This window comes from Cupressus sempervirens, chromosome 2 (genome assembly GCF_028749045.1).
Source record: "Cupressus sempervirens isolate cs-2001-9-10 chromosome 2, ASM2874904v1, whole genome shotgun sequence".
In the NCBI taxonomy this organism is placed as follows: Eukaryota; Viridiplantae; Streptophyta; class Pinopsida; order Cupressales; family Cupressaceae; genus Cupressus; species Cupressus sempervirens.
In genome coordinates, this window is record NC_143119.1 from 26,441,592 (window position 1) to 26,463,482 (window position 21,891).

At 38.7% G+C, this 21,891-nt stretch overlaps 1 protein-coding gene across 3 annotated transcripts in view; it reads left to right on the plus strand.

The window, feature by feature from the left end:
* LOC149570903 (uncharacterized) overlaps positions 1-21,504 on the plus strand; it is a 33,649-nt gene extending 12,145 nt beyond the window's left edge. For all 3 annotated transcript variants that reach the window (XM_089812465.1, XM_089812463.1, XM_089812464.1), the window contains 11 exons: positions 17,292-17,373; positions 17,459-17,535; positions 17,694-17,809; positions 17,963-18,080; positions 18,264-18,380; positions 18,485-18,576; positions 19,583-19,649; positions 19,737-19,818; positions 20,069-20,160; positions 20,784-20,927; positions 21,092-21,504. In XM_089812465.1, the coding sequence (XP_089668591.1) occupies positions 17,292-17,373; positions 17,459-17,535; positions 17,694-17,809; positions 17,963-18,080; positions 18,264-18,380; positions 18,485-18,576; positions 19,583-19,649; positions 19,737-19,818; positions 20,069-20,160; positions 20,784-20,927; positions 21,092-21,238 (1,134 nt within the window). In that variant the 3' untranslated portion in view covers positions 21,239-21,504. The remainder of the gene's footprint in view (positions 1-17,291; positions 17,374-17,458; positions 17,536-17,693; positions 17,810-17,962; positions 18,081-18,263; positions 18,381-18,484; positions 18,577-19,582; positions 19,650-19,736; positions 19,819-20,068; positions 20,161-20,783; positions 20,928-21,091) is intronic.
* Positions 21,505-21,891: the final 387 nt, after the last annotated feature.

The window sequence follows — 21,891 nt, forward strand, 5'->3', positions numbered from 1 at the left end:
AGTGGTATCAGAGCTTGGTCATAGGTTCGAATCCTCAGATCCTCGAGTAATGCCGAGGGGGAGATTGTTGGACATTTGTTCAGCGCTTCCCTTGGGATTCGTGACAAGGGCTTAATTGCCTCCTGAATACTATAAGTTGAGTGGTTGTATCGAGCATTGATAGATTGGTCTTTTAGTGCAACGATAACCCCACTCTAACATGAAATTCTGATAAGAAGTCTTCATGCGTTTAATGTTTATGACTTCATTGCCTTTGCCAGTGTGAGACTCAGTATGAAGGGTTGTGAGGTATTTGAAAATGGTTTCTTGCTCCTTTTTAGCGTCTGTTGTGAGGTTCTCACACCATCACCCCAAAATTTTGGGGACCCCCATTTTCGACCTCTGCCTTGACAATTTTTCATGTGATGATTTTTTTTTGGTCGCCTCGACAATTTTAGCCTTGCCCAGATTCGATAGAGTGACAATTCCCCATTAGCCCCCTTAGGCATTTTCGTTTTCTTTTCACCCAGTGTCAACTTAATTTCGATTTTCATGGACTGGCAGTTTCTTCCATAGGCCAGACGAATTCCAAATGACAATTTTTTTTTAATTATATTTTGGCAGGATGAAATTTTGAATTTTGGGACTTAACAGATTTTGGAAATTTGGTAAAATTGAAAAACTTAAAACATTTTCAAAATCAAATTTGGATATCATTGTTTTGAAAATCTTGAAAGTTTTGGTGAAAATTAATTTTTTTGGATGAAATGGATTTCGATTTTAATTTTTTAAAATTGCCTAGATGAATTTATTTTTGCGAAATTTGGATTGAAATTGCAAGTAAAAAATTGGATTTAATGGAAAAAATTCGGCGAAATTTTTAGAGGGCAATTGAGTTGAAATTGAAATGTAGTTTTAGGCTTCTAAATTTTGTTTCAAAGGGATTTTAATTGCAAAATTCATCAAGGGAAGAATTTTGATTCTTAATGGCTATTTATTTCAATTTCCCTTTGCAATTTACAATTTTAGGCAATTCAATTTCCATTTCTTTCAATAAGTTAATCCACTAATGGAACAATTAATTACAATTTAGGCTTAAATGGTCCATTTAATGAGTGTTTAACCCCGTTTAATGTCATGCGGGAGGTTGACTCTTTGGTGAGAGGCGAAAAAGTTCCTATAAAGGAGAACCCCCCTCCCTTTCTCTCCCGCCTTCTCTCTCCTCTCATAATTGTATTCCAAAGTTGGTGTGAACTTCTCCAAGGCAGTACTTGCGATTTTTGGCAGCACTTCTACATTGGCAATTTTGCATGCAAATTAGGGTTTGTGACGACATTTGAAAGGGCATATCAGATCTGTTCATGGGCAGCGAGCTAGGGTTTTGAGGCATGTGTTAGCATCCATTTTTGGCGATAGAGAGGACAATTTTGGCACGTCTTCTTCAGCACTCCATTTTGGCGATTTTGGGCAAGCATCTAGGGTTTTGGTGCCTCCATTGTGGACTGTTTTGGGCAGCATTTGATTCATTTTCAGATCTGATTCTTTGGCGTCAATTCCAGTCTTCATAGGGCAGCAAAATCCATCACATTTGAGCACCTTCATTTTGGGCAATTTGCATGTGCATGTTAGGGTTTTATTGGCGGCAACTTCTAGGGCATTTTGGACAGAATTTGGATAGTGTTTTGGAGGTCTGATTTATATCATTTATGACAAATTTGAGGGCTTGATTTGACAAGTTTTATTGCAGCACTTCATGCCCTAGCTGGGTCATAACCAAACTCTAGCAATTTTCATTGACATCTACTACTATTGGCAACTTTTTTGAAGGATATTGAAGGCAGATTTGAGGACATTGTTTTGTGCCCTAGATCAAGTATTTCAATTACAATTTCCAGAATTTGATCAAGTCTGATTTGGAGAACATAAGAGCAGATTTTCACACATTTTGGTGCCCTAGACAAGGAGTTTCAATAAGCATTTTCAGTATTTGCATAAGGTGGACAGAATTCCAAGGTCTTTTTTCACTTGCCATGACTTCACATTCTTGCTTGGAGGGCTAAATTTTCACATGCCAAACAAATTTCCAAAGGTGCTCTTTGTTAGTAGAAGGACGAACTTCATTCCGTGTTTGGAGGCTGCTCTAAGGGCAAGGTTGTCTCTCTCTTGTTCTTGCTTGGTTTCGTTCCTCTTCTCTTGCTTGTACTTTTCATCCACCACTTCATCATCGCATTGATAGGTTGGAGTTGGGAGATATAAGTGTAGTTTTCATGATAGGTCACTTGGAGAGGCAAAAATAAGCTAGACCACCCTAGGTATTGGAGAGGGAGTCATAAGTGTAGTCCATCCTAAGGCACAAAGAGGCAGAAATAAGTGGTAGTCCCACCCCTAGGTTGAAGATTCGAGATTGATAAGTGTAGTGATAGGACTTGGCTAGGCAGAAATAAGTTAAAATCCATTGATAGAAAGAGGGTTGGAGATCGATAAGGGTAGTCCATATCACTTAGAATGAAGGGGCAGAAATAAGTGTTTACGATGGTAGATGTTAGTGCAAGCAAGAACCCAAGAGGAACGTATACCAAAAAAGACAAGGAAGACATGATGTCAAAGACCGCCTTCTTCTCGAAATTGAAGCAAGTCTGTGAGACAAACAGTGGCACTATAAACATGATACAGTTGAGAGACAAATGATAGATCAGGTTCTCAAGTTCCACCAAGATAATCAAGATGCTTACTTCACTCTCCTAAAACAGATTTGGGTACAGGAAGGCAAGAAGGGAGTCACCAAGGCATTAAGGTTCACCTGATCGGACTTCAAATCAGAGTATGTCGACCTCATTCTGCTGCTCAATTGAGTCATGAGCATCTCACAAGGTATGCAATTCGAGAATTGGATGTATTACTTTATTGATGAAATTGTAAACGGAAAGGGCAAATTTGATTGGGCTAGAATTATAAGTGAAAATCTAGAACTACAACTTAGGGCAGTGCAAAACTAGAAGCAATTCCACATGGGGTCCTAGCCCTTTATTTGATTGCAAGCTGGCCAAGGTTGAAGTGTGAGCTTTGGTGAAGAATGAAATCGGGTGAAGGGCGAATTTGATTGAAGATTGAGATTAGTAGAAGAGATTTGAAAATATTTGAGGCTAGGCAAGGCTTGGCTATTCGTGCAGGCTAGCTTGGTTGGATTCAAATGGGAAGGTTGGAAGATCGGGAAGGTTAAGAAAGGCAAGGATAATGCGGGAGGTTAAGTTCCATTTCAAGATAGTGGCCAAGAGCAAGGCTCTCAAGTTGCAAAGAAGTTCACATCTAGGGAAGCCATTGAGGCCAAGGCAAGATTACCCCAAGTGCATGAAGACCTCATCCTTTCAGGGTCAGGACATCAAGTACAAGCAAGTTTGAGTGGTGATGAGAAAGTTTCTAGGACAAGCTCAAGCATCCAAGGCTTCACCTTATCTCAAGGATTGAATAAATTTATAAGATAAGGTTGATGAGGTGGCACTTTCATGTGCATGCAATCAAATCATGCCAAGTGTCCTATGTTCTCATTGGTTGACAAATTATTGTAATTTTCTCATTGGCCCACAAAGTCGGTGCCCTCATGTAATGGGTTAAATAATGGTAACCCTAATTAGGGTTTGTAAGATATAACCTTGGCCCTTGATTTTGCCTCTTAATTTCGACCATTCATTGTAATTTGGAGCCTCTATATAAGGCCATTTTGCTCTCATTTGTAAGGGAGTTATGTTGGAGAACTGTTGCCAAAATACTATCAAAATTGTTCTTTATTCATTGTTGTGGCTTGCATGGTGGATATACATGATCATTTTGGTGTATTGTACGGTTCTTCTCATCTCTCAAATTAAAGTAGGATTTCATTTCATGTTGTTATAGTAGAAGTAGATGGCTAATTGTATGGTGATGTTAGTGAATGTTTGATAGGGACCTATATACTAGGCCACTAGCATCCTAGTGGCTTGTTAGGAAGCCTTGTGTGGTAATCTAGTCTATAATGACCCCTACCAATAGGCCACTAAAAACCTCTAATGCCGAACTAAGAAATTTTGTCAAACACTTGGCATGCAACTGAAGACTACTACTGAAAGTAAATGCTGAACATAGGAAATTGCTCAAAACCATATGCCATTCATATATCAACAATTTGCAACAATGCCATACATATTTCAGCAAATAATATGATCATCAAACCCTTGGTTGAAAATATAGATAGTCTAAAAATTACAATACTCTTTCACTTGCAAAATCCTAGCCTTCCTTTGATACCAATAATGTCAAATGGCAAACAAAGACAAGTACAATGTAAAATAGTAAAGTGCTGAAGCTATATTTTGTACTTAGTTGAAAACAAACATTTCTCAGAAAATGTGCCAAATGCCAAATGAGAAGTGAAGAGCTTGATTTTAGATGGCTGTAATAATTTTTACCAATGCTGAAGATGCCAACACCCAAGCAAAGTCACCCCAAATCTGAAAATGTACCCCAAATCTGAAAATGTAATTCCTTGCAAATTTTCGAAAATGTCTAGGAGTTTTGAAAAATTCCTTAAAAATAAATCATGGCATTTTGGAACTCCAAAATGTACCTATCTTTATCTCCTCGACGATAGAAATCCGATGCAAAAATACTTAGAATGATATGCTGAGTAATGAGGAAGATATGAATAAAAATGTGGTTCCAAAGCCCTATCCTGAAATTCTGAAAATTGGATTAGACCTGTAGAAAAAACGAACCAGCAGCTATAAATCTTTTCTCTACCACAATTAAGCCTTCTAAAGATGTCCTGCAATCAATCCATGACTGAAAATGAATAGTCCTCAGAAAATGCCCTCCTATAATTTCGGGTCTGCTGAAAAAAGCCTCCTAAAATTTCGGATCTGCTAAAAATGACTTCCTATAATTTTGGACTTGCTAAAAACGACCTCCTATAATTTCGGACCTGTTAAAAATGCCTCCTGAAATGCTGAAAATGGCCTTAGGCCCAATGATGCCCTAGCTGAAGTGACTGTAGTATCACCTCCAAATGTGCAACCCTTCAGAGGATATCTCACCCCCTCAGTTATGCGAATCCAAGGGAGACTCTGTTCCCAAAGACCTAGCGACTATCTGAAACCACTTGGCTCCATAATAGACTATGTGATTGAATCACAATTTGATGTCAAGAGAGAAAATACAAACTGGATGATCAAATGCAAGACCCATAGGGTCTATTTATTCACTTTTCAGTGGCTTCCTCTAGAAGTCACTTAAACATTCTAGAAGCATCCAACTATTCTTATGAAATAAAGTGCACTTTTATAAAATATTACTTTATAATAAAAAGTGCATCTCAACATCAAATTATAAAATTGGGCCTTAATAAAGTAACTTTATAACAAACGTAGGCCCAAATCACCAATCAACTGTAAGGACAAAATACTGCCAAATAGTCACTGCGTGGTCGACTCCCTCCACATCACCACCAATCTACGAGAGCCTGTGATAGACTGCTCTGGCACACTAAACAATGTCAGCCAAAATGGGGACATGATAGTTCGCCCTTCCTGAAATTGCTTGTCCCCAAGCAATGACTGAACAATAAACCAATCAACCCACCTGGATCCAAAATATAGTCATGTACTATATTGCTGTCAATCAACGGAGGCTCCTGCAATATCCTCTGCAATATAACCAAGAAGAATCCATGAATGAAGCGTGAATCACTGCTCAACTGAACTTCAAATCCACTACTGCCATAGTCAGGAACCCACGAGACACAAACTCCCAAAATATCAGAACCCAAGTAGAGTGGAGATCCCAAATTGCCAACATAGTAAATACCTATTCGGAATGTACAATCCAACTCTGTCACAATGGTGGACACTTCCGAATGAAATTGTACCAAGTATAGAGAATCCACACACTGTACACCTATTGCAATCAGCACAACTCTGCAAATCACCGGCCACTGTCTCATAACCATAACTCCCATGGACCGTTGATGGTGAGTAGACATCACAAGATAAACAACAAGAAATAGAACCCAAACCAAGTCTGCCTGCCATCAACTCCTCAACACATGGATCAAATGCAAATTGATGAACATACCCCATAGTATAATGCTGATCAAAAGAACCAGCTTCAATCGACAGCTCGCCATGCACAGGTGATACAACCCACTGCAACTGATCACTAGCTAAGTCAGGAGATGACATAGCCAAAGGAGTAGAATCAATAACAACCGCTGAAGCATCACTCCCAAACTCCTGCTCTAAGTCATGTACTATCAAGCTGTCAACCTCAGAACCTATCGCCATGTCATGCCCATCACAACTCTCATCCCGTGGCGTCAAACCGTCCCATAACTGATGACAAGCACTAGGAACCAAAGTACATCTCCGTATCATGATCTCATCAACATGGTCATCAAAGGTAAATTGATGAGCATTCCTCACAGTGTAATGCCGATAGAATGCGCCAATCTCAGTCAGTGGCTCAGACTGCAATCCAGATGAAACTAACTGCAACCAATCACTAACCAAGCTGGAACTAACTACTACCTCCGAAGACATCGCCAAGGGAGTAGTATCACTAGCAGGAACCATGCCAACTGTCGGCTCACCAACATCACACATGATCTTTGACACAATATCTCTAGTCTCCATGCCATCAGTAGTAGAGGCCATCACCATGTCAGGCATACCACAACAATCTGCTGCAGCACCCAACTCAACTGAACCTGACTCTAGTGGAAATGAACCCGATATGCCAATGCCAGTATCAAGGATGGATGCATTCCCATCTCCACTGTCTTTGACAATCTCGACCATGGACATCCTCAGATCACCAGACACCACAGCCTGTGACTGTACAAAATCTGGTAAAGACTATAGTCGCTCTAACTCCATGGTCACCTTAGCCAAATGAAACTGTGACTCCTCAAAAGCCAACTGTGTACTCTCAAGAATCTCAGAAGTCACCTCGAGCTGCAGAGTAAGCTCACTGACCTCATCTTCCTTGGCCAATAATGCATCGTATGCTGTACTCCTCCACTCCATAAATAATCTTTGTCGGCTACCAACTGCATAATTCTATCTTTGAATTTGGATAGCCTCCTATAAAGAGTAGATCTCTATCAAGGAAAGATAACTGCCTCCCTGCTCATCACTAGTAGGAGAATCCCATCCATAAACTGCTAACAATTGATGAGCAACATCGAAATGCTTGCAAGCAATAGCAATGTCTCGCTCACTAACTCTCAGCTGACTAGACACATGATGGCGCTGGCTAGACTATCTCCTACAAACCTCCTTTGACGCACTGTCCAAAGGAGTATCCTTAAAGTTACTTGTCTTTAGAGTATTACCATCCACATCCTGCGAATCAACTCCAAAGCTCATATCAACATACGGAGTATCAAAAACTGTAGCACCGCTGCCCAATTCCTCTGTACCAAAAGAAATTGCCAAGGAAACTAAGTCCTCAAAATTGCCCACTGCATCCTCCTGGATGTCATCAATGCCAATATGATCCTGGGACTCATTTGTAAACACTGCCAAATATGAAAGATCATCAACACATTCCAGCAAGAATGGTCGACTGAATATATGAACAAAGCCCAACATTGGTGTATAAAAACTAATATCAACATCGGACAAGCTGTTGGCACAAGAAAGGACAACACCGTGCAATCTGCTAATCAAATCCATGATAGCACCCAAACAATCACTACTACCATAAAAGTGATAAAGATCTCCAGTCAATTGAATCCCAAACGCCAATATAACAATCTCGAGTCCATATCCATAAACTAGAATCAACTGGTAACTCAAGTAAACTCCTCACTTGAGTAATATGACTAATACCAACTAACGCCACATACCTGTCTGACACTGTCCCTGTATCCTAGATGTGAATGCAAGATGAACTCACAACATTATCAACGACCACATTTGATCCGCTTGCCGCAGGAAGCTGAGTATTAGGTGTGCAAGATGGTACTAAACTCAACTCCACCCCATGCTCATTCCCATGTCTTTCCAAGTCCTCTAATGCCAATGGAGTATTCACCAAGGAAGCTCGCATGTCCTCAAGCTTGCGAGAAAGCCTGTCAACTTCCTTCTCCTTCCTCCTCAAGGCATTTGAATAGTCACCGGTAAGGCTAAGAAGATGGTCATGATCTGATAGAAGATGTAAATAACTCAACTTCATCGTTCCCATTCCTTCTCTAATCGCCTGTAAGTCAACACAAGAAGACTTTGCCTAAACTCCCTTATGTCTGCCCTGTAACTGAATCATCCGGATGTGATCCTCTATCATATCCCACATCTTGTCATGATGAGATAATGAAGTCACAATATTGTCTTCACTCACCTTCAGCTGGCTGGATAAATCATGCGAAGTACTACTAGCCTCAACATCATGTGACGAAGCATCCAAATGTGCCTGGTATTCCCTCTCAACAAAGTAATGAATACTCAATGTCTGCTCATTTGCACCAGGTATCTCACCATCGTGCACAACAACATCCTCAAAATCATCATTTGAACCCTCTACGCTGTAGTCACTGCCTGTCATAACTAAACCATCCCGAGTACCTGTGACATCACCCTCTGGCGACCTGTATACGACTGTCTCAACTTGAGTATCAAGTTGACCGTTACTATCAATCTGCGTAATATCCTTTACCACTACCTCCTGTGGCGGAGTAGAATCTGAGACCTCTGCCTGTCTGTAAGCTAGTTTCTCGAACTCCTCATGCAAGTTCCTGGTAATTGTGTCATCTGCCTTGTGAGAAGATTTGCCAAATAGAAATCCAGTCAACTTATCCACCTTAGCTGGGTCAGACAACATGTCATTCATCATACAGTGGTGCTTATCCAACTGTTCAAACATGTCATGGTTTATTTTCCTAAGTTCATCTCGAATGTCTAAATAACCATCCTTTCTACTGTTCCGACTCTGGATCTTCCTACTTTGTCTATCAACTATCCAAGATCGTGTCCTTTGAGACTCTGTACTATACCTGTCCATTTTGGATAAAGTAGAGTGCTGATCACTCATGCAAGACGGCTCTTACCCAATAGGATGGCAAGAAAACCGCTCTGACACCACTGTAATGACCCCTACCAATAGGCCACTAAACACCTCTAATGTTGAACTGAGAAATTTTGTCAAACACTTGACATGCAACTGAAGACTACTACTGAAAGTAAATGCCGAACATAGGAAATTGTTCAAAACCATATGCTATTCATATATCAACAATTTGCAACAATGCCATACATATTTCAGCCAATAATATGATCATCAAACCCTAGGTTGGAAATATAGATAGTCTAAAAATTACAATACTCTTTCACTTGCAAAATCCTAGCCTTCCTTTGATACCAATAATGCCAAATGGCAAACAAAAACAATTACAATGTAAAATAGTAAAGTGCTGAAGCTATATTTTGTACTTAGCTGAAAACAAACATTTCTTAGAAAACATGCCAAATGCCAAATGATAAGTGAAGAACCTGATTGTAGAGGGCTGTAATAATTTTTACCAATGCTGAAGATGCCAACACCCAAGCCAAGTCACCCCAAATCTGAAAATGTACTTCCTTGCAAATTTTCGAACATGTCTAGGAGTTTTAAAAAATTTCTTAAAAATAAATCATGGCATTTTGGAACTCCAAAATGCACCTGTCTTTAACTCAACGATAGAAATCTGATGCAAAAATACCTAGAATGATATGTTGAGTAATGAGAAAGGTATGAATAAAAATGTGGTTCCAAAGCTCTATCTTGAAATTTTGAAAATTGGATCAGACCTGTAGCAAAAACGAACCAGCAGTTATAAATCTTTCCTCCACCACAATTAAGCCTTCTAAAGATGTCCTGCAATCAATCCATGACTGAAAATGAATAGTCCTCAAAAAATGCCCTCCTATAATTTCGGGTCTGCTGAAAAAAGCCTCCTAAAATTTCGGATCTGCTAAAAATGGCTTCCTATAATTTCGGACCTGCTAAAAATGACCTCCCATAATTTCGGCCCTGCTAAAAATGCCTCATGAAATGCTGAAAATGGCCTTAGGCCCAATGATGCCCTAGCTGAAGTGACTGTAGTATCACCTCCAAATGTGCAACCCTTCAGAGGATATCTCACCCCCTCAGTTATGCGAATCCAAGGGAGACTCCGTTCCCAAAGACCTAGTGACTATCTGAAACCACTTGGCTCCATAATAGACTGTGACTGAATCACAATCTGATGTCAAGGGAGAGAATACAAACTGGATGATCAAATGCAAGACCCATAGGGTCTATTTATTCACTTTTCAATAGCTTCCTCTAGAAGTCACTTAAACATTCTAGAAGCATCCAAATATTCTTATGAAATAAAGTGCACTTTTATAAAATATTACTTTATAATAAAAAGTGCATCTCAACATCAAATTATAAAACTGGGCCCGAAAAAAGTAACTTTACTTTATAACAAACGTAGGCCCAAATCACTAATCAACAGTAAGGACAAAATACTGCCAAATAGTCTTTGGTCGACTCTCTCCACATCACCACCAATCTATGATAGACTGATCCGGCACGCTAAACGATGTCAGCCAAAATGGAGACATGGCATAGTCCAATCTCTCCTAAGTTCTACTTGCATATCATCTTTCCACTTGTACTTCAAGTTGGGTTGGAAGATAGGTGTCAGTGTGAAAATCCTAAGAGTATCCCTTAGAATCATCGCACCAATGGAGGTAGCGCCGCTGGCCAGCTTTCATTTGGTTAGATCCCCGTCCATTTCTTAATTTCTCCATCCTTAGGAGTAGTAGTAGAGCAATAAGCATTTAGTGGTAGGAGTAGTTGAAAGTGAAAGTGATTAAGGAGGAAAGAACAAGTTAAGCAAGCGAAATACCACCAAGTTATCTTCGAATGAATAACGTAAGCCCACCTATGTGATTACCAGCAAATCACATCGATATACTAAGTTAGTATCCACAGGTGTAAGGAACATTGGAGTTGTTCTCATGTCTTTATGAGTATTAACTTTTCAAGAGAGGAATTGAGTGTTTGATATCCCATATCAAGTGTTCAATTGCTATATGTTATGTAGTGGTACAAAACCGACACTCAACAGCGTCCTCATACACCTTCAAATTGGGTTGGAAGATAGGTGTCAGTGTGAAAATCCTAAGAGTATCCCTTAGAATCATCACACCAATGGAGGTAGCGCCGCTGGCAAGCTTTCATTTGGTTAGATCCCCGTCCATTTCTTAATTTCTCCATCCTTAGGAGTAGTAGTAGAGCAATAAGCATTTAGTGGTAGGAGTAGTTGAAAGTGAAAGTGATTAAGGAGAAAAGAACAAGTTAAGCAAGCGAAATACCACCAAGTTATCTTCGAATGAATAACGCAAGCCCACCTATGTGATTACCAGCAAATCACATCGATATACTAAGTTAGCATCCACAGGTGTAAGGAACATTGGAGTTGTTCTCATGTCTTCATGAGTATTAACTTTTCAAGAGAGGAATTGAGTGTTTGATATCGCATATCAAGTGTTCAATTGCTATATGTTATGTAGTGGTACAAAACCGACACTCAACAACGTCCTCATACACCTTCAAATTGGGTTGGAAGATAGGTGTCAGTGTGAAAATCCTAAGAGTATCCCTTAGAATCATCGCACCAATGGAGGTAGCGCCGCTGACAAGCTTTCATTTGGTTAGATCCCCGTCCATTTCTTAATTTCTCCATCCTTAGGAGTAGTAGTAGAGCAATAGGCATTTAGTGGTAGGAGTAGTTGAAAGTGAAAGTGATTAAGGAGAAAAGAACAAGTTAAGCAAGCGAAATACCACCAAGTTATCTTCGAATGAATAACGTAAGCCCACCTGTGTGATTACCAGCAAATCACATCGATATACTAAGTATCCACAGGTGTAAGGAACATTGGAGTTGTTCTCATGTCTTCATGAGTATTAACTTTTCAAGAGAGGAATTGAGTGTTTGATATCCCATATCAAGTGTTCAATTGCTATATGTTATGTAGTGGTACAAAACCGACACTCAACAGCGTCCTCATACACCTTCAAATTATTTTTTGCTTTGGCAATGCTCTCTCTTGAATTCGAGGGACTGCATCCAATGGATCAAAGGCTCATCCCCAGTTTTCAAAATCCGTAGATTGACAACAGTCATAGTCTTCAGGGCTACTATCTCTTGAATAAACAACATAACATCCTTATATTTGCTTGCGTTCGTCTTCAGTTGTTTGAGGTTGGCGAATATGAGTTCTTCCAACCTATTGCCTCCTTACATAGATTGCCAAGCTTCTTAATGATAGGAAGTCCTTGAACCTTCATGTCTTCGATCTAGGTCCCCCCGATTTGCCAGAAATGCCTTCCTTCTTGAAGCTTGGCAAATAGATCCTTATTCTCCTCCACAAATGGGTGAAAAGATTTCGAACCAGAAGATTATCTTGCAAGACTGGTGAGAGGGGTGAGAAATTGCACAAGGCACTCAGATAATTCTTTATTCGAGGCTTTGAGGTAGGCCTTAGATATCTTCAGCTCCTCTAGCTCCTCCTCTACCTCTTGATTGATGGACTTTCATATTCCAACCCTGCTATCATGTCTCAGAGGCCCCATATCAAATCGTTGGATGTTGAAATCCATTTGGGTGGGGTCAACTAGGTTCCCCTTGGTTTGTGCCTAGGCAATTTCCATAATGAGGATTCTTGTGTTAGTGTCTCTACCCAAGGCTGCCAGGGTAGGAGCTTTCTTAGCTTTTTGCTCCACGGTTGGGGCAATTAGGTCTTTTGGAGGTTCTCCTTCCTCTATCCTCTTCCTCTTCTTCTCAAGTGCGTTCTCCAATCACAATTCTGCACTAAGCACATTAAGGGAGGACTGGAGAGTTGTTGCATTGAAAAGCTTCCTTTCAATAGGGTGAGTGCTTGTCTTTCTGGTAGAGAAAGGAAAAATGATTGTCTGAGAAGAGGAAGCAGTAGTAGGAACATTACCTTGGCTTATCGGTGCTTGATGTGTCTCCTGCAGTTGTGGTCCTTCATCAAATTCACCATCTAGTTGAGCTCCATCTAGATCGTTTAGGTTGATCGCTATTGCAGTGACATTTTTATCTTTCCCAACCTTTGGCTTTGTTTTCTTCTCCTTTTCTTTGTCTTTCTTGGGCTTCTCCGTTGATCCTATGACTGAAGCTGAGCCTCCTTTGCAGGTAGGAGAGATAGGGATGTTCTTCTCCAACGGTTGATCTCCTCCACCTCCTCTAATAGTCTAGGAGAGGCTTGCAAAAGTAGATATTGTAGCAGCCACAGTGTTGGTGGAAGTCGCAAAGGATGATTGAGTGGGGTGGGCTTCTACAGGCGAACCACTCGTCCTCTTTCTTCTACCTTTGGTCCATTCTACCCACTTATCCATTCTTTTGATTACCCCATTTGTCAACGCCTCCAAATTATCAATGGTAGGACTAGGAGGAGGAGATGAATTAATAGGAGTGCCATTGATTTTCTTCAAATATGTTGAGGACTGCAAGTATGAGCCATCATCATCAACTCCTTCAACGTCTATATCAACATTGTACAACTTCAGTTGTTGGACGGTCATCCTAGAAAAGAACCTTTCTCTGCTTTCGAGTTCATCTGCACAATTTGCCTAGTAGTCCTTCAGTGTGGGTACATGCCTCAAAGCCAAGCCCAATTGCAAGTGATTCTTAATATAATCAATTGGATCAAATTTCAATCGGATTACCTTGTACAAATCTGGCTTATACTTTTCGCCGAAGGCCTTAAGCATATTCTTAGCATTTGAATGGGAGGCATAGAAATATGCTCCCATAGTGATTGGAAAAGAAATGCCCGCCTTTCGAGCATCTGTGCACAAGTTGCTCACTTGGAGGATCTGGGAACATAGCTCTAATAGAATAATCCGTTTGTTTGGATACCTCGGGAGCTTCTAGGGGAAATCATCAAAACCCGCAATCTAATGTAGGAGAATGATAGGAACTGGATGAAATAATTGTCGAACTGAGTAACAATAGACATGGCCTTAGGGGAGAGCCGTCTTTCCGAACATCCTTGCAATATCTGGCACAACCTCATTGTGAAGGCGTCGTTTACCTAAATGAACTCTGCGCAATTGTGATGTAGTTGCAGATAGGGGTAGAAATCATACACCCGATTCTCTTCATCAATTTCTTCAACATGTGGTAGCCCAGGCCATAGCTAGATAGTAGCGAGAGCATAGATCGAATACAAGGACATAAAGAATTGTGTTTGATTCTTTGTACTCTGAAGCCAATTGGCTAGGTTGTTGCTTATTATTTGGGCCCAATCAACATACTCTCCTTCGACGTACACCACTTGGACTAGGAAGATGCTAGAAATAGAAAATATTGAGAGGGGGGTGAATCAATATTTCACAAACTTTTATTCAAAATTCGATATCTTTAATAAGAAAGTAAACTAGTTATGTTGAACAGTAAACACGACCATAAAATAAATTAACTCATAACACCATATTTTGTTAATTAGGGAAACCCTGGCCAAGGGAAAACCTCGGTGGGGATGGTACCTACAAAATGATCCACTAAGCAAAAGTATTTGGTTAAAAATATTGACTCTGTTAGGAGTCTGTTACATCTGTATAGTGTCTCGGTCCTTGTTAGAAGCCTCAACCCTATTAGGAGTTGTTATTACAATTTACAAGTGTATGCAAGATGAGCCCACTTGCCAAACATGAAATATACAATGAATATTCAATATACAAAGAGTAGATAAAAAAACCTCTTCACAAACAACTGATATCTTCAATATCTAATATTTTCCTTTGCTGCTCTTCACAAAATTTGATCTTCACAATGCTCTGATCTTCAATCAGAATTCGCATCACATAACATATCATATTCATATCACAAAAAACACACACTAAACTTTGCATTCACAACTTCCCTTAATACCTTGTTTCTTTAGTTGTCGGTCTTCATCTCTTCACATGCTTGGCAAATACAAAATTGATTCATGCTAACTTAGGGTTAACATCTAGGATGTCATCCCTAATAAGTTAAGTAATTATTTTGATAAACAAAATAATTCCTTAACCCAAAATACTTAACTATTTATCTTTAATTTGTTCTGTTTGCTCAACACTGCCACTGTAAAATCAAAATATCTTTTGTCTGTACTATCTGTACAGAGTTGGCGCTTTTGCACATGTCATCCTCATAGTTTCTAGTTGTACCTAACTGCGCATGTGTCAATATTGCTTCCAAAAATGTTCCTATGCCAACAGATGTATTTAGTGACACTTAGACAATTTTTGAGTTTACATCTGAAAACATTATCTCCAAGATCTGCTGACTTAATCTTGAGCTATATGTTGCCATAAATGACAACATCATGTCTTGTTAACCTAGCCAAATTGCCAACAAAAGAAGTATTGCTCTATGAAATTCAGGGAATCCTCATTCTCTTTTAGCCTGTGCAAAAGTACGAGGATATCAACAATTTCCCTCTTTAGATTAGTGTCGTAGAGAGTTTTGAGCACTTTTCTCTTGCTGCTTGAAGGGGGTTTGAAACCAGGTGGCCATCATGTGTCCGCTCCTTGCTGGCTTCTTCTCATTGTAGAGGGAGGCCGAAATCCAGTAATTCATATTGTTATAGACTTCCCTCACCAACAAGTGGAAACAATTTTGCATAGTGTTCCAGTAGATTGTATGTAAGACTTTTTAAAGTGGAGTCTTAATTTGGTGGGTATCTGGGTTGTAACGAGAAATGCACTTAAAGATCAACTCCGGCGCTGGCATTGCTATTGGAAAACCTGCCGCCTCCACCAGACCACTCTCCTTTAGTTTCTTGGTGACATGATGGATTGGATCTGCTTGCAATCTTCTATGTAGATCACCCAGATCATAGAACCCCAGTTGGATATCGCTCGAATTTTTCAGTGTCAGTCGATTCTGTTCAAATTATCATATCCAACAAACTTGGAGGCCATGGTCAAGAACTTATAACAACTGTAGTGGTTAACTTGGCTGCGGTGATAAAAAAAATACCCGTTGAAGATGTGATGATGGAAGAATGCAACCAAATCTTACTTTATAGATCTTAAATTTATGATCGTTGGCTGGAGTTTTTCGCACCCCATGAGTGATCGAATTTGCATTAAATTCGAAAGGACCTTTGGGTATTAACGATCACTGATCAGATTTGAAATAAATGCAGAGTTAACGGCGAAAAATGACATCAGCCATGTCTTATCAGTACAGCTTAACCTTTATAAAGCGGAACTTTTTTAAATTTTGCTGTTTTAAGTGAAGATAACAGACCCTTAATTTTCCAACTCCAATCTACTGATAAGGCAAGTGGCAGCCTTTGCTAAGTTTAAAAATCTGATTTCGTGCATGGCAATTTGTAGGGTGCGCTGATGGTGACATGTTCTTGCTTTTCCTTCATTGCGTGAATAACTGAAAATAAGTTCTCCTTGAAGACATGCCTTGACAGAAACTCTGAAGGCATATTCCCTAGCCTCCGAGTATGCTGCTCACCACAGGGTCACTTTGTAGTTTTGCAGAGTTGCACCGAAACTGCCTCTCCTCCGACCGGAAAAGAAGTGAAAGGGGGGAGATCCCAAAATCTGAATGGTGAAAAATGAACAAAGGGCTAAGACTTCGCTTCTCATCGTGGAGGGACCCTATGACTCTTCTAAGCGTATTGATGCATAACCCAAACAATGTTTCCCGCACGCACCCGACTCAAGCATTTTCCGTGTAAAGCAAATCCTAAAAACCCACACGAAGGGGAAGGGATGCCCGATGAGAAGTTACTTGGCTCAAAACCCGACATTAGATTAAACTCATATTCCAAAACCTGAACTTGGTGACTCAAACATGCTTTAGACAACAAGGAAGGGGAAAGACTCGGAAAAGGTAAGACTGAAGTTAGGGCAACACTTTCCTCTCAGAATAAAGTAGGAAATTGTTGCATTTTGATGTTTTATTTACTTTCAGCTACATCCCATCCATTCTATGAAAGCAAAGGCTGTAACAAAAGAAACTCTAGAAGACAAAACAATGGAACATACGCATGGCTTTGTTTCAAATATGATTATGTTGTTTGAAGGGATGATAAAAGTCATTAGTTAATTGTTAGCAGTGAAAAGATTAAGTAAAGTGATGTTCCCAGAAATGTGTGCATGAATATCATTCTTTTCATTAACATTTTCTTCATAACAAAACATCCTACATAAAGTAATTATTATTTTAACTTGCATGAATGAGGAGCTTCACACATGACAGTTTGTCTTATCTACATTTGCAGAAAATACCCAACCATGGAGCTGCAATAAAGAAGGTTATTGTGAGAACTTTGAAACTTATCTTTTGGGGAATAGTATTGCAGGGTATGTACAATCAAATACCCTTTTTTCCTTCTTCAAAGTCCTTTTTTGAGTTATAAATCAATATTATTGATTCGGGATCTTGCAGGAGGATATTCTCATGCTCCTGACGATCTTTCATATGGAGTAGATATGAAACAAATTCGTTGGTGTGGTATTCTTCAGGTATTAATTGTGTTCTTTTGTTGAGAACGTATATACCTCTCCTGACACAATAATGCATTATTCGCAGATGCATTGAATAACTTGTACAGGTGAATAGAGTTTCTATGTTTATTGATTTCTGTACTCAATGGCATAACAATGAATTATACTATGAACAGCGCATAGCATTGGCTTATTTGGTGGTGGCTCTCATTGAAATAGCAACTACAAAAGCAAGACCTGTAGATCTACCAGCTGGGCATGTTTCAATATTCAAATATTACAGCTGGCAATGGTAAACATAAATTATCACTGTAGATGTTTTGTGCAAACCCCTAAAGTTACATTCAAATGTCTCCTTTTGTCCAGTTATGGGAAATTTTCTCCTCAGGCCTGAAATGTTTTGTTTCTCTTAGACTATTGGTAATTTGGTATTATTGGCTTGTAGGCTTGCTGGTCTCTCTGTTTTCATAATCTATTTTGCCACATTTTATGGACTTTATGTTCCTGATTGGCACTACACATTACATGATGAAGATTCTCCTCAAAATGGGAAGTTGTTTACAGTAAGCAAATTTGACCACTTATGGGACTATTTGTATATAGCTTGTAAGTTTTCAGAATTTTTTGCAGCCTGAGATATGTTTGCTTATCTGGTATGAGTTGCGTATATATATGAGATCTTGTTTCCTTTTATTTTAGTTGTATACACGATACTGACAAGAATAAGTAGGCTTTGTTGATGGCAGGTGAAATGTGGTGTCAGAGGCCATTTGGGTCCTGCTTGCAATGCTGTGGGTTATGTTGACAGGCAAGTTTGGGGCATAAACCATCTGTATAGGCGACCAGCCTGGAGAAGATCTAAGGTGAAATATACATTGCACTAGCTAGAAAGTTTGCACTACTTAATGTTGATTGTTCTTTAGAAATGCTAAGATCTGAACTACACAATACATTTTGATAAACACAGGCTTGTACAGCTAGTTCGCCAGCTTCAGGACCCCTTCGTGAGGATGCCCCAGAATGGTGCCTTGCACCCTTTGAACCAGAAGGACTTCTGAGGTTTTTCACATAAACAAACTAGAATATATTTCTTAAATTGAAGTAAAGATGATGGCTTTTAATTTTTTATTATTTTCAGACTTCTATTGCAATCAAAAGAGTTTGAAAACTAAAATGAAGGATGGTAAATGAGGCCTTAAAGGGTTCTGTTCGTGACCCAAGCAAAGACAGCTTGGATCTTTGAAAATGTGAGCAATAAAGCTAAGCCTTAACTGCAGTGCCTAACTCATTGCAGAAAACTTTAAAGCTCAACTGATCCATGAACATATGAGATCTGTCTCTCTAAAGTCCTTTCTCCACCAAATGACAAATCTTTCTTATCCTACATCTCCCTTTGGGAAAAAATTGAAAACAGCACAATGTGTACACCAGGAAATATGACTGCCTTTACAATAATATAATAACAGCAAATACATGGAAAACACTAGATTATTCTGAACTACGACTGCCTTGCATTCTGCTTGCCATGATAAAAATTACAATGAGGCCAGTTTTATATAGGAAAGCCTTTATTTAAAACCAATAATCCGAAAAATCAGATCTTTAAATACATGGATTATACCATACTCTTTATTAAACAATCTAAATTGGAAACTTTAATCATACTTGATAGGGAATAATTTTCTTCCGATTATCTATTTTAAAAGAAAATCAGAGATCTGTTCTCTCAAGAACGAGTTCCCTCTGTTTTCCTTTTCTTAATGTGCGCAACTTTGATTGGGGGCGAATTCTGTAAATCTGAGGAAAAATAAGAGAGAACAAATAATAAACTCTAGAAGTGCTAAGCATCATGTCTTATTACAAATAAATGAATTCGAAGCAAAAATTTTCAAACTTGGGAACGTTATTCAAACGGATTAATGTTTTGAAAATATGATATTTTTATCTTATACCTTTGATGCCTTCATTAATCTGAATCACAGAGTGTGTTCAAGTGTGCTTGTCTACCAATAACTAATTTAGTAGCAATCTTAATAGATTCTTAATGTGCTTTTGATGCTTGCAGTTCTATATCAGCCATCTTGAGTGCAGTTATTGGCATCCATTATGGACATGTGCTGATTCATTTCCAGGTTATATTAAAATCAATTTCGCTGTTAGTACAACATTAAGAAGCAAGATTTTCAATTATTCTGAAGCTATGCAAAATTCACATAAAGGAACATGCTACAAGGCTGAAGCATTGGCTTTCAATGGGATTTGCATTGTTAATTATTGGGATTATCCTTCATTTTACAGATGGTCAGTTACTACAAGGCTATCTCAGATATTTTCACATGCTATGTATAAGTGGCAGTGTACACATTTAATAGTGGCACTTCTCTAGACGCTGGTCTGTCTTCTCTACGAACACACACAAATTAAAGTTCTTGGGACCTGCATACGAGAATAAGGGCAAATAGAAATAGTCATAAATATAAGGTTTTAACTTAATTTTTGAATTTACACACACAATATAAGGAAGCATATTGATTGTTTTCTGTCTGTGCAGCCATTCCATTTAATAAACAATTATACAGTTTCAGCTATGTTTGCCTCACAGCAGGGGTAGGAGGAATTGTCTTCTCAGCTTTCTATATTTTGGTATGTAACTTGGGCACCTAAATAGCGTCAGGCTTGAAAATCATACTTTCACCGCTTCTGGGTTCAGAAATGGCTTAAGCTTTGTATTTGTAAAACTTAATGTAGGACATTTTAACTAAATCCACCTGCCTCTAATTTTTTTCATTGATTCAAAACATGAAATTCCAGGAGTTTCACGAGATCCAACGAGAGGCCTATATATTAGTCTTAGAAAATTAGATTTCAACAGACCAATGCTTAGACTTCCATTGGTTTTCGAAGCAGTGAAAGGATGAGATCAGCATTGCGTATATTGCTATTTTATGTGTCTATTATCAGTTTGTATACAATCTAGGGATAGGCTGCGCATTTTTTATTTGCTTGCATTTCACATTGTACTTGCCGAACCATTTTGACAGCAATATGATCAATACGTGTGGCCCAAAAATGTTGGTATCTGTAAGTGAACCCAGTTTAATAAATGATTTATAGCAACACTTGTTCATTTAGGAAATTTGAAATCTTTAATCGTTTCTACTCTAAACTATTTTATACGTGGACATCCTTAAAACGCACTAAGCAATTCTTTCAGGCTTTAATTTGTCATTACATGTAACCTAAATCATCTTCGTTTTTTTAAACAGATTGATATTTGGGGATTTAGAATACCGTTTCTATTTCTGGAATGGATGGGGATGAATGCCATGCTCATCTTTGTTCTGGCAGCGGAAGGCATATTCCCGGCCTTTATAAATGGATGGTATTACGAAAGTACTAATAATACTCTTGTAAGTACTTACATCATAGATGGATGTTTCAGTAACAGGGCATGATCTGCAAACATAGTAAAACAAGTAAAATGGAGTTGAGCATGCTGTTTCTTCAAATGTCTAAAATAATTTGTTATTAATAAGATATTTAAACAAGAAACTGAATCCGATCTACTGTACAGGTATACTGGATCAAGAAGCACATATTTTTCAATGTATGGCATTCGAAGAGATTGGGATTGCTCCTTTATGTGATCTTTGCAGAGATTTTGTTTTGGGGTATTGTGGCAGGCATCTGTCACAAACTAGGGATTTACTGGAAGCTCTGAATTATGTTACTTATACTCTGTTTTAGGTCTGAATAGTTTGTAGATGTCTTTGAGCTTCTACTATGTTCCCATTTTTCAATTTCATCATCTTCTGTTTTTCTATGAACTTCTCCATTACATTGAAACGATTCATTTTCAGAATTTGAAACCCCCTTGGTTGCAACCTTTGTCATGTGTTAATGCTACTATGGTGAACTTAGCCTTGAAGTTGTTCTGTATTTTATATAGTATTCACAATGGAAACAAGAGCTCTGTTTGAGCTTCAATCCCTGCCTTTTGTGAGGAGCCCTGAGAAGAGTGGAGGCGAGGAGTAATTTTGAGGAATACATTTTGTATGATTGAAAAGTACCATAATATAACTGTAAACACACAATAAGCATTTAATCAAATTGTATTAAACTAGCTTATATATATATAAAATGCCGAGAGTCATCCTTCTCAAGGCACCTATTTTAATTGAAATCCTATGGTTTTTTTTTTGTGTGGGTTAGAATTTGAATTAAAATAGGTGCCTAGAGAAGGATGACTCTCAGCATTATATATATATATATATATATATATATATAAGCTAGTAGAAGTCGCCGCACACTCGAAGAAATTTTTGAAGATTTTGGATGATAATTTTTTTTTCTATTTTTAACAATTTTTAATTT